This window comes from Laccaria bicolor, genomic scaffold (genome assembly GCF_000143565.1).
Source record: "Laccaria bicolor S238N-H82 LACBIscaffold_2 genomic scaffold, whole genome shotgun sequence".
Lineage (NCBI taxonomy): Eukaryota > Fungi > Basidiomycota > Agaricomycetes > Agaricales > Hydnangiaceae > Laccaria > Laccaria bicolor.
This window is the reverse complement of record NW_001889873.1, coordinates 1,551,770-1,566,628: the sequence shown is the minus strand read 5'-3', so window position 1 is coordinate 1,566,628 and position 14,859 is coordinate 1,551,770. Positions and strand designations below refer to the sequence as shown.

The window sequence follows — 14,859 nt, the reverse complement described above, 5'->3', positions numbered from 1 at the left end:
TCTACGCCCCGTCTCCAGATACGCAGCAGACCGCAACAGCCTCGTCCTCATCCTCTGCACCTCAAACTCAGTCGCGGCAAGCAGCAGAAGATGCACGCAAGGACCGCACACTCGCAGAGTTCATGTTGATGCTTGATGACTATGAACCTCTTGTGGGCTCGTACTCACGTTTATCGCGTATTCAATTAACCCTATTCTCTCAGATTCCCAACGAAGTTACCGACTATTATTTGCAGCGCGTTGGATTCGAGTGTGAAGACGTTCGACTGTGCGGCAAATGCCACTCCTTTGTCACGTCTTACTCACCATTCACGCTGTAGGAAACGACTTCTCTCCCTTGCGGCTCAAAAGTTTGTTTCGGACATCGCCTCGGACGCTTACCAGCACGCTCGCATCAGGACGAATGCTGCTGGAGGACGAGTACGCGTCAACCAGCCCTTCAGTGGGCCTGGTTCTGCCAAGGTTTGTTCTTCATTCCCCCTTCCTAAGTTTTATCTCATCTTTTCTATAGGACAAGACACGGACAACGTTAACGATGGATGATCTAAGTTCTGCCCTCGCTGAATATGGTATCAACTGTCGGAAACCAGAGTATTACATGTAGCAGTTGCAATACAGACATCCGTTTGGGTATATACATCTACTTGTGCTTTCATAAAAAAAGTATAAACATGATCCTAGAGGTTATCATAATGTGTGTGACATACCACCTTTTTTAATCCTCCGAAACAGCGACTTCGGTGACTTCGAAGACCAGGTTAAAGGATTCATGTGCAGCATGACCTCTTGTGCCATCTCCGAGGGATCCCCACTTGATCCACCAGTCTTCAGCTGCCTCCCGTGCATTGTATCCAAAAACCCCGCCGATTTCGTCCCATTGTTCTCGTAGCCTCGCATCGTCCCATGGTTCGGTGGATGGATTCAACGATAGAGCCATTCCCGCGTCTCGCATGTCCCGGAACTCGCCAGGAGGTAGGCACACGAGCGTTGCGTTGTTCAGTTCTGATTGTTGTACCTGTTGGACTCTTGAATACCGCAGATCTTGGAATGCCTCCAAAAGTTGGGGGATCTGATTCCGTGACCGCAGATGAGACATCAAAACACCAAACACGGCTGCATCTTCGACAGCGAGGCTGAGATTGTGGATCGTACAGGGCTGCAAAAATTATGTAAACCAGTGTGAAGATGAAACCCGTTTGGACATACCATGAGCGAATGTGCCGCTTCTCCAATCAGGACCATAGACCCAGTCTCATCCACCCAATCTTCGACTATTTCCCTTACAATATACTTTGTTCGCAATGCATCGGGGACCATGTTAAACAGGCGCTTGATGCTATAATCAACACAAGGTAAGTAAATGAGTCTCGTATAGACGTCTACACTTGCCTTGTATGGGCGGTGCCAAAATCTATGGCGTTCGTGGGAGCAACTCGATCCCAGCTTTCGTTATCATCCGGACCGCCACGAATACACGTTTCAGGCCAGTAGGCATGAACGCAATAGGCCGTATTTTGCCGCTATAAAATGACTAAGTTTTCCCATCTTCTTCACCTGGGGGAGCGCTTACAACAGGATATGCTGAAAAGATATCAACATCGCATCAAGGCGGAGAAAATCAGGGGACTTACCGAGAATGACCCTATTATCCCCCATCCACATTGGCCACTTGAGCACATTGTCAGAGGGGAACGGGTGAAACGAAGAATGGGGCAAACCTCGGATGCTTCTAACCATTTACCCCAATCAGGGTCAGCTTTCATCTTTTCTGCAGGGATAACAATTCTATCGGGGAAAAAGAGTCAACGGCGGGAAGAAAAAGACAGTTTTGGTTGCACGTACGAAAAAAAAGTATTTCCACTGTCGGTGCCCCGATCAGGCTCGCCAGTGACAGCCTCCCGCACGACACTATGATAACCATCCGCTCCAACAAGCAAATCAGCATATTGAACGGAGCCATCTGCCAACGTTATCGAAGGTAATTCCTTCTCGTCGTCAAAAGAAACAGAGGTGATGTGGGAGTTGAAGTGGACCGCCACCCCCTGTGATAGGGCTAGTCTATACAGCAGCTTGTAGAGATCTTCATACTACGGACGGTCGGATAAATTGACGGAATAAAGAGGTTGATGAGTTACGTACATGCATCAAGAGAAATTCGCCTCCCGTTTCTTGGATAACGTCCTCTTGCCACTCGAGATAACCCATGACCTTACCGGTCTCGACTGGAGACCATCGTCAGCAGCGTCACATAACAGCAGAGATCCAAAAAGAGAGATCATCCCAGAATGTTGCGAAAAGTGGAATCAGACAAGAGAAATGATGCCGCGCGCTCAATGACGGAACCATCAGAAGGCAAGGGCTGGAAATAGTTCCAGCTGATGGATAAAAAAAATCTGGAAGGATGCAAAACGCGAATGATCGGGGGACTGTGGCAAACATAGGCACACAGGCACAGAGCCGCGAAAAGAGGGCACAAGATAACAAGGACTTACTGGAATGGAAAGCGGATTTGCGGCATCGTGTTGCAGTGGCGAGTTCCTCCTGCAGGCCCCATTCATAGAGAATTTTACAGAGATTTGGCGGGACTCGCACACCAACCGCACGCTATCAAAAGATTTGAATTGATGTGTTAGGTTTTTGGATATTACGCACCTGATTTATACCACTACGCTTCTCAAAGATACGCACGCGGTGGCCGCTCTGGGCAAGTGCGAATGCGGTGGCAAGCCCGGCAATACCTAAGTCGATGAAATGGCGCGTAAGAAATGAAATGGCGAGTGATGCTGACCTGCACCAACAATAATAAAATCGATTGGCAGCGGAGCCTTTCTGCTTCCGATGCTCATGGCTCGTGTTCTTACAATGGATTGGGCGGGAGTGGTAGGAGTGGTAGGGGTGGTTCCAGTGGCGTGTTGGCGAGGAGTACGCGAGAAAGAACGCTGGTTTCGGGGTACACGACCTCCAGTCAAAGAAGCAGCTGGTTGCCTTGCAGAGTGGTGGGTATTGGAGATAGGAATGGGATCAGAGCGGCGAATAGTAGAGGGAGAGAGCTGGGAACAAGTGAATTTTTAGAAAAGAAAAGTAGACTGTGTGGAAGACCAACGTTTGAACTTCCATTCGAAGTTGCAGATTGGGGGATCGCATTGATGCCGGGCATCGGTGTGTGATGAGGTGTGTGAAGGTAGTTTAGAAAAGAGGGGTAAGCACGATTTCTCTACCAAATGCCTTAAGCGAGCCCAGGAAACGTTGACCCGTGCTCCCACCAGGGCCTCGGAATACTGGCTGCTTTTAGTTTCCGGCACGTTTCCCCTGCCAACACTTGGACACGGCAGTAACTCTGCAATAGTCCTAGACAAGTCCTAGACCAAACCAGAGCAATTGTCTACGATGCAGTGTTACATGCAAAGGGCTGTAAAGCTGTCCGTGTTGCAGCTGGAGTTGTATCCAATTTCATATTTCATGATCATAACTTTCGATCAGATGCATCATGTCACATGTAACACAGTTACCTTGCAATTGTCACAATCTCAACTCTGTTCACTAATGACGCTTAAACTCAAGCCAGCCAACCAACCAACTCCTCCGCCCTTCTCTTGGGCAGCCTCGTCTCCGCTATTGAGTCCAAAAGAAATACCCACTTTGCCATCGCCACCAACATCATGGCTCTCTGCACGCGACATGAAGGTCTTTGGCGCTCAACCCCTCAACTCTGCATCAGTCTTTGGCATCTCGCGGTGTAAGGATTGCGACAAGCCAATCTTGAGGAGTTCCATGTCTGATCACGCCGGTATTTATCTTTGCTTACACTTGCGCCATTCATCTAAAAACACGCTTCAAGAGAAATGTGCCACTATTCGCTCCGGTGGGAAGAAAGGTGCGAAAGCAAAGCTTGAGATGGAGGGTAAGGTTCGCTAGTCTTCCTACGCAGAATCTGCTTCCTCAACCTGGCAGATCCGAAGAAAGGATCAAAGAAACGCAAAGCTTCCACCGAACCTGACGATCCCTCCCTTCCTGCCAAAAAGAAGACTAAACCCACAACAAAGGTTACGAAAGGTCGCTTGAAAGGGCCAGTCGATTACGACAGGCAATGCGGTGTTATCAACGACAAAGGTCTACCATGCTCTCGCTCTCTCACATGCAAATCCCATGCCATGGGCGCAAAGCGTTCCGTCCAGGGTCGTTCCCGCAACTTTGACGAACTGCTTCTCGACTGGCAACGGGCAAACAAACCCAACTTTGTCGAACCCGTAAAACGAGAATCCAAAGCTGAGAAGAAAGAAAAGCGAGAGAAGGAAAGGTTGGAGAAGAAGCGATTAGCTGGACAGGCTGCCATCGCCCTTGGATTAGATCCACTTGGCGCCGCTGTGCTAAAGAAGTCGGGAGTGTCCTCATCGAAAAAGGTTGGGAAAAAGGCTGCAGCCGCTGCAGCACGATTGGCGACGGAGATGGGCGTTGAAGTTCCAGAGGATTTGGATGAGCTCGACTCTGAGGCAGAGGTGGATGAGCTCGTGAGGGTGGTCAGGGTTGCTCAGAGCAATGGTGTCCTGGCAGTTCCTTTGGCAGTTCCATGCGATGCAGGGAGTTGGTTTGTTCAACGTCGAGAAAGGGCGAGGTGTTGTCGCGATCTCTTTCTCAGTGCATTGGGAAGTGGAGCAGTCCCAGCCAACAGGACGAATAGCTTTTTTGGATAAATATTTGTTTATGTATAGCTTTGGAACCAAACACTACTTTATACGTCGGTGGAACGTGCTCATCATCTTCAAAAATGCGACTTTTGCTCTGGTCGCTGTTTCTCTCATTCATCACGTCCATCCATGCCCTTCATTTCTATCTGGACGCAAACCAGAAACGCTGTTTCGTTGAAGAGTTGCCCACTGATACCGTCGTCGAAGGTCAGTCATACCGTCACTCTTTCCTTCCCCATTAATGTCGCGCCTATAGGTCACTACCGTGCCCTCGAATGGTCAGAAAATGAGCAAAAATACATGGAGAACTTTGAACTAGGCATCATCGTCGAAGTCCAGGTGCGTCTTGTCACCTCCACAATCAACTAGTTCAAGCTTACCACCTTCCATGCAGGAAGAACCTTCGGGCGACGTCGTTGTAAAGACAACCGGCCCACTGGATGGTAAATTCACCTTCACCTCTCACGAAGCAGCAGACCACTCCATCTGTCTCTCCACAAACTACACGTCATGGTTCAGCCACACACACATCCGCCTCTATCTCGACATCGTCATTGGTTCCACAAAACCGGACGTTGAACACGACCGATCACATATTTCAGAACTGGCCTCCAAAGTGCGCGACTTGAACCAGAAGCTTGAAGATATCCGGAGGGAGCAGCAATACCAGAGAGAGCGCGAGTCAGATTACAGGGATTTGAGTGAAGCTACAAACTCGAAAGCTGTCTGGTACAGCATAGCGCAGATTATTGTGTTGGTCGCGACATGTGCTTGGCAATTGCGACATTTAAAGGTGGGCTTAATCTAATACAAGTTCTACGGTTGCTAATTTCAATTTGCGATAAGCGCTTCTTTGAGGACAGGAAAATGAGATAGTCTCCACCGTGATACCTGTACCATTCTATCTAACATGATACATTTATGAAAGGCGAAAGCTACCTTAAGCGCTCTCTAGCTTCAACATCACTTTCTTACCATACTTTCCCTCTGCCATCTTGGTCATCAAGGCCCGCAACCTTTCGCTCGCCTCGATATCAGACTCCTGCGCCTTGATGGTAAGAATTTCATGTTCTGGACTCTTAAGCTGTTCATGGTGAACTGGGGACTCCCAATCATCCTGAGCAACAACGTACCTGTCCATCCGCCAACATGTTCACAAGTGTTCGCATCAACTTATCCCGTTCTTGGGATGTTTTGTCCTTGTACCATCGACTTTGCCAAAAGCCGTGACAAGTCAAATTTTTAAATATGAACAGTGAGGTTGGCAGAGAAAGCGGCTGCTTTGACATCGCACCGTACGAAACGAGGTGCGCATCCTGACCCAAAAGCCGCGACATCAGTGTCGTCTCCTTGCCGCCTGGATGGGTCCTGCAATCAAGATGACTCGTAAAACTCCCTTGAAAAACCTACCAACGCAATTCAATCCTAAAGTAATATCCTGTTCGACCTCGTTTAGCATGCTAATGGTCAGACGAAAATTTCAAGGAACCTTTCCCCCGGTCCATTCTTTAATTTTTCCTCGGGTGGACTTGTCCGACAGATCGTCATAGGTCAAGACATGAGTCGCGCCAAGCTGTCCTAGTTGAAATTTCAGCAGTTCAACATTCTCCCTTTAGTCGCAGCCATTAGTAACACTCTAGCCCGAGCATCGCCGTCAAGACCAACCTGTTGCGGATAAGATTGATAGTCTTGAGTCCCCGAGCGGCCGCAATTTGAATGACAGCTTGCCCAACCTGTGGGGTCGGTCAGATCCTTCCGAGCCAGAAGACTGTGCCGATTTTTCTTACAGCACTATTTGCCCCATTCTGTACCACCCAGTCCCCTTTTTCAAGGCGAACAAAGTCGTTCAGCATATTATATGCCGTTGGAGGGTTAACCTGCGTACAGTCAGATAGAGACAAATTGGAATCAGGACACTTGCGGTTATGGTAGCAGCCTGGGCTTCATCAAGCTTATGGGCATCTGGGACGAGAGCAACATCCGTCACAGCTACGTTTTTACGTGTAGACCACGTCCCATGTTGTTGCTTCGTCACGACAACCCAGTCGTTTATTTTCGGCGAGCTCACAGAACTGCCCACAGCGGTGACTTGAGCGAGCCCCTCGTTACCACCGACGAAGACAGGCTCTTCCTCGCTGCCTTTGCCTGACGAGGCTAAAGCCCCAGTTTTAATCGGCTTTGAGGGGTAAACGCCCTCTATCACATTGATGTCCGCAGGGTTAATTGGTGAAAGCAGAAACTTGATGGTCACGGAGTCTGATCCAGGAGGAGGCAAGTCAGGGAACGTAAGGACGCTCAAGACTTTACTGGGGTCGCCGTTCTCGGAATAGATCACCGCACGGTCCGCACAAGGCCTCGAGGATGCAAAAGACCTCGCATGGGAACGAGGGTGTGGTCTGCAAATGGCCTTGAGCACTGTCAAACGTGCTGTCCTGGGCAGCATGACGTTGAGTTAAGGCTTATTTATTTAAATACTTGTGCAAGTTTTCAACTCTCCGATGCAAGTACATTGTTCTTCAGTCCGATTATATAGTACTCTACAATACGTGTAGGATAAATGTTTTTATTCCATTAGACAGATCGCATCCCTCATGGCCCCGCATTTGAACATCCAAACCCCTTTCCGGTCCTCCCTTTGCGAGCTCGTCATACTCTTGTGGCAGAGTTCCAATTGTTTTTGGACCCCGTCCTTTCCGTTCTCATCGTGACCATCCACGATGATGATGCCCCTCTGAATCCAGGGTACGCCAGGTACACCGTCCTTCCAGCCACACGCAGCAAGGAGAGATTCAAAGGAGTGTATTCGTCGCCCCTTTGGGATCATTTTCTTCCATGAAGAACAGGAAGGACAGCGACCCCTGCGACCTACAAACCACACAAGCACTTGGTCCAATAGTTCCTCCATGCACGACGGTTTCTTCGCAAGTGACGTCCTAATCGGAAATGTCACACCGGCTCTTGATGGAAATGCATTTCTGGAAGCAGGCCTGCAAGGCGAGCTGAAAGGACTTGGCAGGTATCGTCTATTCTGCGATATCTGAGACGAAGATTTGGGTGGATCCAACGCATGTTTCCCTTCCGTAATGCCAACCACGTTGGTTTTGACACCCAAAGGTTGACTGAGAACGTCATCCAGCGAGTCCGGGCTTGTCCGTCTCCTTTTCGCGGGCTTTGTGGGAGAATCGGGAATGTATGACACCGATGGTTCCTCCCCATCCAAAATTGCCAGCTTTACCTCCCACTCGTCTATCCGAGCCTGCAGTGTTGAAGAAGATTTTACCCCGGGCGAAGCTGGTTGCCCCCATATTGCATTGACGCAATCTCGGATTTCCTTGTCGGTCCCATCTCTACCGACGGACTCACAGGCAATCTTGTGTAGTGTCTCCAAATCAACACATTCATCCCAGCCGCGTTCACTGGGCCGATGGACTTTGGTTATTCGTGGAAATCGAAGTTCGTAATGCTGTAGCGTCACGCGTCAGGTTAGAGATATCAAGGTATGAAACCAGCGTACGGGACTAGCAGGGCTTTTTGTGAAGCCAGCACCAAACAATTCGGCAAGGAGAGGTGTTGGGAAGATCACAGATGGAGGTGGTTGCAGGCCAGGAAAGAGAGTGAATGTGAATGCAAGTTTTTTGGTATCCTATAGTGTTTATTGGTTAAGTGCAACTGACAGGGAGCGACAGAGGGGCAGGGTACCATAGACGGTGAGAAGGATATCGGGTCCAAGCTTCTGATGAGGAAATTTAAATCTTCGAGATGAGCACGGCTTAGGCCATACGACACTGTAAAGTAGACGAGAAAATGCGGGCGGATGGAAGGCTGTCGTACTGTCAGAAAGACGTTCATCACGAACAACAACTGACATTTAATCGGCGATCACGAGCATTCTGAACCGTCCCCACGTAAAAAGTAGTGAGTACTGTTGGCGAAACTAACAACGTGTCAATCCAAGGCATACTATCAAACGAGAAATGTCCGCCCACCGCGCAACTCGTAAGCCCGCTTTTTATCCCAGCTAGCGCCGAGTATAACCAAGTCTAACGCGTCGCCATAGCCGGGGATATAATCTCTTTTCAACTTCACCCAGGGTAGGCGGTAATCGTTATATCTTGATTCATCGCACTTGAGAACCAAGCCCTCCTGATGGGTGGCAATGTGCCGGGCGAAAATGGTGCGAAGACGAGCAGGAGGATGTGAGCCATTCATATCGATCGGAAAACGCTCGGACAGTCTGGCTTCCCCCGGAGTTACAGAAATCAGAGATTCGAGAATGTCGCGCCGTTCAGAATAGGATTTGGAAAGCAAGGACTTGGAGTCCAACATCAGCACGTCGAAGAAAACGAGCCCAAGTTGACGCGCTTCAGAATCATCACTTAGCATCGAGGTTTGTGAAATACTGTGGCGAGTCTGTAAAAAAAATCATCTAAGAGTCGAAGTGGACTTACGGCTCGTCTTGGTATTCTGTTACCCTTGTACCCTTACCAACTCCACGAATACCATGTGCAGTATTCTCGATCAGCCTTCTTATTCTCCAGAACTCTAGAAAAGAATTCAACGAGCCTTTCTGTATAAGACAAGAATATAATACCATCAACTTGGGTCCCATTGAAAGCGACCATTTCCGCATCGAGTATGACGTTGTGTTTGATTTTACTTCCGGCCGTTATTTTAGAGTGCGTATAATCACTAGGGAGACCGAGGGCTTTGCGGATAATATAATGCACAGCATGGCGATCATGCGTAGAGTCTCTCTTGCTCTTGCTAAATATCGTTATTCGAGATGAACCGTCTGCATTCACTACAACGTGGATTTGTGCTCGTTCGCCATCATACTTTGTTTCTGCCCACACCCTTTTTGATCGAAAGAAGTAGGCCAGAGCATCTATGCAGCGTCGTCCTTTTTCAGACTTGGGTATCTAGAAATAAAGTTAGCGACGCTTTGTAGGAGAGAGAGAGCGTTGTGACCTGGATAGGTATCCCCAATTCGGGTTCAAACTTGCGTTTCAGATGATGAGGTAGCTCATGATTACCAGCCGCAATATCGATGCTAGATCTGACTTGAAACGATTTGCGCATCAGGCCCGAGGGATCCCACACGTTCATCGCGTGTTCCTTTGTGAGCATCTTAACTGCTGCACTATTAAAATCTCTAAGAGAAGCAGCGTAATGAGTCTCGGACAGAGGGTACATAATGGGCCTTAGGTCTTTGAGGATAATTTGGGTGAGGCAGGAAGCATCGAAGGGTGGTAAGGGGCAAAACAATTGTCGCAGAATAGCTTGGCGAGAGCGACGGCGCCCTCGAGGGTACTTCAAGTGGATGGAGGAATGGGAGTATCCTGAATTTGATGCCAGCTCATCCAAGAGCTCGTCGACTTGCTCAATGGTCAGTGGACTAATAAAACCGTCGGTTGTCTGCGAAAGGTCCAAATTGAGCCCTACCAGAGAAAAAATGAATTGATCAGAACATACATGGCAAGACCGTTGCAACACAATTTTGACTTCCTGTCCAAGACAACCCGACGCTTCTTCCGCATTCCAGGCTCGAAACTGCTCCGAGTCCACGCCAAAAACATGTGCGAGGCATTCAGCCAATCTTGTTTCTTGCATGTCGTATTTCCGACGTATATCCTCTTCCGGAAATAAAAGCCTAAAGCAGGCCGCGGTTGTGCCCTTCGGTAAAGGGGAAAAGTCGCTGTTAAGCTTATTAAACCATCTGCGAAAGATCTGTATAGCAGGATAGTTTGGTTCTTTCTCGAACGTCTTCTGGTTGCGCGCGGAAGACTTTAGAGGAGGAACCTGTGATATCTCGCGGAGAAGGGAGCAGAAACTACAAGAGGATGCGTGAGACACGGATATGCGAAGGGTGAAGGGGTTGAGATTACAAGGAGAAGGGAATCCCGTCGGTTGGCTCTTGCGACATCGGCTTGCGGTTGCATGGGTTGAGTGAGCAATACAACACGCTTTTTGTCCAAAATGATGAGTTTCGCTGACTGTGATTCGAGTCAACGGTGGTTTAAGTCAAGTTGCAACGAGGTGAAGGGCGTCAAACTTTAGGATCAAGAGTCAAGTGATATCATGTCACAGTCCCGTGTCGTGACAAATGCGCACATATAAGTATTCAGGGTATTCTGTACAAGCCTTACGGCCAATTAAGATATAAACTTAGACTACCCCCAGAAGAACAAGCCCCTAAAAACAGACAACATGGGTAGGAACGGTGAAAGAACGAAGCAGAGTCGTATTCGAGAGTGCATGCACACCGGTGCCTAGCGTCGAATATGAGAAGTTATAATCCTAAATAAAGAGAAGATGAGAGCAGCAGTACTATTAGGAAGATGTATGTGGGTCAACAGCGCTGGTGGCGAAAGCAGAAAAGTCACTATCACCGCAAGTGAGAAGAGGGCTTCGTATAGAATAGTTCACTTGACGTACATCCTAGTTATGGATATTCTTTCTCCAAATTGTCGTTCCGCGAGGTGTCCTTTTCCCTCATAATTTCTTCGCCACCCGGAAGATCCATGGAGTTTCCATTGACGACGATTCCACTGTCCACCCGAAGGTCGTTCGCTGGAGTCCCTGGTCTGGATGACGCCAACCCCGACGAAGTTGCTGTGGCAGTAGATATAAGATGTTGATTATGAGGATAGTAGGATCGCCGTTGCATCTTCTTAAAATCATATGAAGTAAATCTGGAGGGACAATGATTAAGGGACAACAGAGCTATACACGACATTTAACACTTACTGTTCCTCCATTTGACGCATCTCAGCACTAAGATTGTCCTGATTTGCTTTTCGTGCCTTTGCTTTTAAAGGGTTATCCTCCAAAAGCAATTCTTCCAGTTCGTGAGATGCATCAAAATTAGCTTTATTTCTCTGTACAAAATGTTGAACGCCATTCATGAGCGATAAGATGCCGGCACTCACGTCGGGTATAAATGGTGGGGTTTGTTCCTTGGTTTCCAGCGTATCCCAATCAATGGGCTTAAACCAGGGATGTCGCCTTAGCTCTTGAAATCCTTCTCCGTTGGGCTTGCAACCAAAGCGCTTTGGGACATCGCGCTCCAACAACTATTACAGAACGGGACATAAACCAACAAGCCGGAATTTAATAAAGACAGATACCCACTCCTTTGATAACCTGCATGCCACTTCTACTGCATTTCTTGTCGGCGTCCTCCGGCCACTTCAGTGAATCTTTTGTGATGCTGTACGTAAGATCGCTATTCGACCTTCCTCTGAAGGGCCGGCGGCCAAAGATTAGTTCGTACGCGCAGACACCCAACGACCACCAATCAATATGGCAGGTATATCCACGTTTTGTGAGAATTCTGTGATCAAGCATGAGCGGAAACAATCAACTCGGGGTAATCTTAATTTACTCCGGTGCCATGTATGCCATTGACCCTGCAACGCCCGTCAAACGGCGCTCACTAAAATGAATAGCAATATTGAAATCGGTCAAGTGAGCGTTCCCCTGTTCATCAAGCAAAATGTTGTCAGGCTTGAGGTCGCTAGAAAGGAACGAAAATGATGGAATGAGCTGCAAAAAAAAAAAAAAAAAAAAGAGGGAATGAGTCATGGACTCACCGATGCATGATACCCATTTCATGTAAGAAAGCCAGGGCCGATGATAGCTGAGCGAGGTAAAATCGAACAGTTTCTTCCGGCATTGATCCCAGTCTTTCAAGGTGAACTTGATACGTATCGTAAGCTCCAAGGGAGATGAAAGTAAAGTGAAACAACGTACACCGAAGATCACCACCAAGCATGAGATCTAGCACGAAGAAACAATTTTCGTCGTCTTGGAAGGCGTATCGTAAGTTCACAATGAATGGGTGATCAACCTATGGTGAGGATAAAAGAATGTCAAATGGAAGGAAGGGCCGTGGAAGGTACCTCTTCAAGTAATCGGCGTTCCTGTATAACATTGGGGACGGCTTTCATCTTGACGCACTTGGCCTTGTTGATATACTTGAGTGCGTACAGATCGCGGGTTTGCTTGTGCTGCACGACTCGAACCTGGTAGATGGCGAGAATTTAATCAGGTGAACATAGGGACTTGTGAGATGAATCACCTTTCCGAAAGCACCTTTGCCTACACATCGTAGGAGAACGAAATGAAAGAGATTGACCTCGCCATCAAAGTCGATAGGCTAGGAATAGAAAGCATAAGTATCTATGCAGCAGCCAAGAATATTTTGAGGACCTGAGGTCTGCAGCAGACTGCGCCCATGATAGTTCGTTAAAGATTCGTAGACAGAGGTGTGAGGGTGTGGTAGTAACAGAGACGGAGAAGGTGTCCAAGAGAGGGGGGTGGCCGAGAGAGAGGTTGCAAACGAGTGGGGTGTTATACAGATATATTAGATAGAGGCGGAAAGGGTGTCGTCGTCGGGGGCAGCGTCAAGAAGGAAAGTTGGGGAGCAGACAACGAGCAAGGGGGGAGAACGAGCACAACCTGTGACCTTTGATATGCTTGTGACAGTGTTTTGTGACTTTTATTTGATGAATTGATTACATCCCGCTTATTCAAATGTCGCCTCGTCCTGATTTTCTACGTCCCCTTGTTCTCTCTGGGCCATCGGGTGTTGGGAAGAGTACTCTTCTGAATCGTCTCTTTTCTGAATTTCCAGATAAATTTGGGTTCAGCGTCTCCCGTATGCTCACATTCAAGCCCCATTGCATCTCCTAACAACCCATTCAGACACCACTCGCAGTCCACGGCCAGGAGAGCTTCATGGAAAGCAGTACTTCTTCGTCACCCACCAGAAGTTCAAAGATCTGATTCAAGAAGGAGCGTTCATTGAGTACGCAGAATTTTCCAGCAATTTCTATGGCACCAGCTTCGCAACTGTTCGTCAGGTAGAACAACAGGGCAAGCGCTGTATTTTAGACATAGAGGCGCAGGTACGTAAACGATGCGATTCAACGGCACTTTCTTCAAACCACCTACTTAGGGCGTCCGTCAAATAAAAGCAACAGATCTGAATCCCATCTACCTGTTCATCTCCCCTCCTTCGATGACTGTCCTCCGCGCCAGACTTCAGAATCGTGGGACGGAGACAGACGCGTCCCTTCAGAAGCGCCTTGCAACTGCCTTGAAAGAAATTCAGTTTGCAAAGGAGCCCAACGTACATGATCTCGTCATCATCAATGACGACCTCGACCGCGCGTACGATCTTTTTAAGAGAGTAGCTCAAGGGGAAAAAGTTACTGGGGATGCTCTTCCTCCGTTAAACGACTAATTATCAAGGATAGATTACTAGAGTGAGAAACATACAAACCCAACATACCCAGTCGTCTGTACTTTTATGTTTTTTTCGACAACTATATCGTTATTATGTTACACTAGGAATAAACGCATATGGTACAGTAAATATCTGATAGCAGTGAATCTCCTACACATGGCCGAAAAGTCGAGACAAGAATTAGAGCTCTTGGGAGGTATCAGTCTTGGCCTTTGACCTTTGCGGAAGAAGCTCGGGAAGAATGTGGGGCACTGACAATCAAATTAATGAAATAGTTGCGACAAAACCAGGAAAACTGACCAACACCACCCTGGCTGATGATCACCGACCCCAGCATCTTGCTCAACCTAAACCCCGAAAAGGAATTAGCTGAATCCATGATGGAACAGAATGGACATACTCTTCGTCGTTTCGAATAGCAAGTTGAAGATGACGAGGGATGATACGTCGCTTCTTATGATCGCGGGCAGCATTTCCAGCAAGTTCAAGTATTTCTGCGCAAAGATACTCAAGGACAGCAGCGAGATATACTTGTTCTATAAGTCGACGCGCTCTGTTGCTTAAAAATATCGCGACATACCAGCTGCTCCTGCACCAATTCGCTTTTTTGGGTTATTTTTCCTCAGTGCGCGGCGAATACGCGCGACGGGAAACTGTAGGCCGGCTTTGGAGGAACTGGTTTGAGGTTTTTTTCTTTCTCCTTCTTGACTTGCGATGACGGCTTTGCCAGTTTTGGACTTTCCCCTAGAAAATACACGTCAAGTTAGCAGACGCCCAAACTACGTATAACGCGTGGAAGCCATACGCTTTTCCTTTGCCAGGCTGCATGGGACTGAGTTAGATGTAGTTTGGCAGTAGAATTGACGTACCATTGTGATATAGTTCAGAGTGAGATGATTGTGGTCGTGTCCAAGTTTTAGAGCT

The 14,859-nt window shown here is 48.0% G+C and overlaps 8 protein-coding genes across 8 annotated transcripts; 3 read left to right on the top strand and 5 right to left on the bottom strand.

The window, feature by feature from the left end:
* Positions 1–715: 715 nt before the first annotated feature.
* Positions 716–3,157, bottom strand: LACBIDRAFT_305559 (uncharacterized protein; the record flags this gene model as incomplete). Its single annotated transcript, XM_001874629.1, has 12 exons — positions 716–1,156; positions 1,207–1,336; positions 1,390–1,520; positions 1,571–1,581; positions 1,632–1,668; positions 1,719–1,785; positions 1,843–2,087; positions 2,140–2,222; positions 2,493–2,604; positions 2,653–2,738; positions 2,789–3,050; positions 3,104–3,157. The coding sequence occupies 12 exons, from the start codon at positions 3,155–3,157 to the stop codon at positions 716–718; spliced, it is 1,659 nt and encodes a 552-aa protein (XP_001874664.1).
* A 386-nt stretch (positions 3,158–3,543) lies between these two features.
* Positions 3,544–4,691, top strand: LACBIDRAFT_305558 (uncharacterized protein; the record flags this gene model as incomplete). Its single annotated transcript, XM_001875208.1, has 3 exons — positions 3,544–3,787; positions 3,839–3,901; positions 3,952–4,691. The coding sequence occupies 3 exons, from the start codon at positions 3,544–3,546 to the stop codon at positions 4,689–4,691; spliced, it is 1,047 nt and encodes a 348-aa protein (XP_001875243.1).
* Positions 4,692–4,762: 71 nt separating this feature from the next.
* LACBIDRAFT_182011 (uncharacterized protein) lies at positions 4,763–5,616 on the top strand. Its single transcript, XM_001875207.1, has 4 exons — positions 4,763–4,892; positions 4,942–5,024; positions 5,080–5,478; positions 5,532–5,616. The coding sequence occupies exons 1-4, from the start codon at positions 4,766–4,768 to the stop codon at positions 5,559–5,561; spliced, it is 639 nt and encodes a 212-aa protein (XP_001875242.1). The 5' UTR covers positions 4,763–4,765; the 3' UTR covers positions 5,562–5,616.
* Positions 5,617–5,797: 181 nt separating this feature from the next.
* On the bottom strand, positions 5,798–7,128 carry LACBIDRAFT_229832 (uncharacterized protein; the record flags this gene model as incomplete). Its single annotated transcript, XM_001874628.1, has 6 exons — positions 5,798–6,042; positions 6,096–6,123; positions 6,175–6,295; positions 6,351–6,418; positions 6,473–6,562; positions 6,601–7,128. The coding sequence occupies 6 exons, from the start codon at positions 7,126–7,128 to the stop codon at positions 5,798–5,800; spliced, it is 1,080 nt and encodes a 359-aa protein (XP_001874663.1).
* Positions 7,129–7,248: 120 nt separating this feature from the next.
* On the bottom strand, positions 7,249–10,624 carry LACBIDRAFT_305555 (uncharacterized protein; the record flags this gene model as incomplete). Its single annotated transcript, XM_001874627.1, has 10 exons — positions 7,249–8,148; positions 8,200–8,328; positions 8,385–8,507; positions 8,552–8,619; positions 8,672–9,084; positions 9,134–9,227; positions 9,277–9,604; positions 9,654–10,100; positions 10,158–10,484; positions 10,571–10,624. 10 exons carry the CDS (start codon positions 10,622–10,624, stop codon positions 7,249–7,251), a joined length of 2,883 nt encoding a protein of 960 aa, XP_001874662.1.
* A 503-nt stretch (positions 10,625–11,127) lies between these two features.
* Positions 11,128–12,923, bottom strand: LACBIDRAFT_305554 (uncharacterized protein; the record flags this gene model as incomplete). Its single annotated transcript, XM_001874626.1, has 10 exons — positions 11,128–11,377; positions 11,433–11,563; positions 11,615–11,758; positions 11,817–12,018; positions 12,070–12,201; positions 12,278–12,383; positions 12,438–12,534; positions 12,587–12,709; positions 12,766–12,843; positions 12,897–12,923. The coding sequence occupies 10 exons, from the start codon at positions 12,921–12,923 to the stop codon at positions 11,128–11,130; spliced, it is 1,290 nt and encodes a 429-aa protein (XP_001874661.1).
* Positions 12,924–13,220: 297 nt separating this feature from the next.
* Positions 13,221–14,061, top strand: LACBIDRAFT_182374 (uncharacterized protein; the record flags this gene model as incomplete). The annotated part of the gene is made up of 3 exons (XM_001875206.1): positions 13,221–13,344; positions 13,392–13,594; positions 13,645–14,061. The coding sequence occupies 3 exons, from the start codon at positions 13,221–13,223 to the stop codon at positions 13,930–13,932; spliced, it is 615 nt and encodes a 204-aa protein (XP_001875241.1). The 3' UTR covers positions 13,933–14,061.
* On the bottom strand, positions 14,002–14,807 carry HTA16206 (histone 2A; the record flags this gene model as incomplete). Its single annotated transcript, XM_001874625.1, has 6 exons — positions 14,002–14,186; positions 14,236–14,282; positions 14,336–14,471; positions 14,516–14,679; positions 14,741–14,757; positions 14,805–14,807. 6 exons carry the CDS (start codon positions 14,805–14,807, stop codon positions 14,116–14,118), a joined length of 438 nt encoding a protein of 145 aa, XP_001874660.1. The 3' UTR covers positions 14,002–14,115.
* Positions 14,808–14,859: the final 52 nt, after the last annotated feature.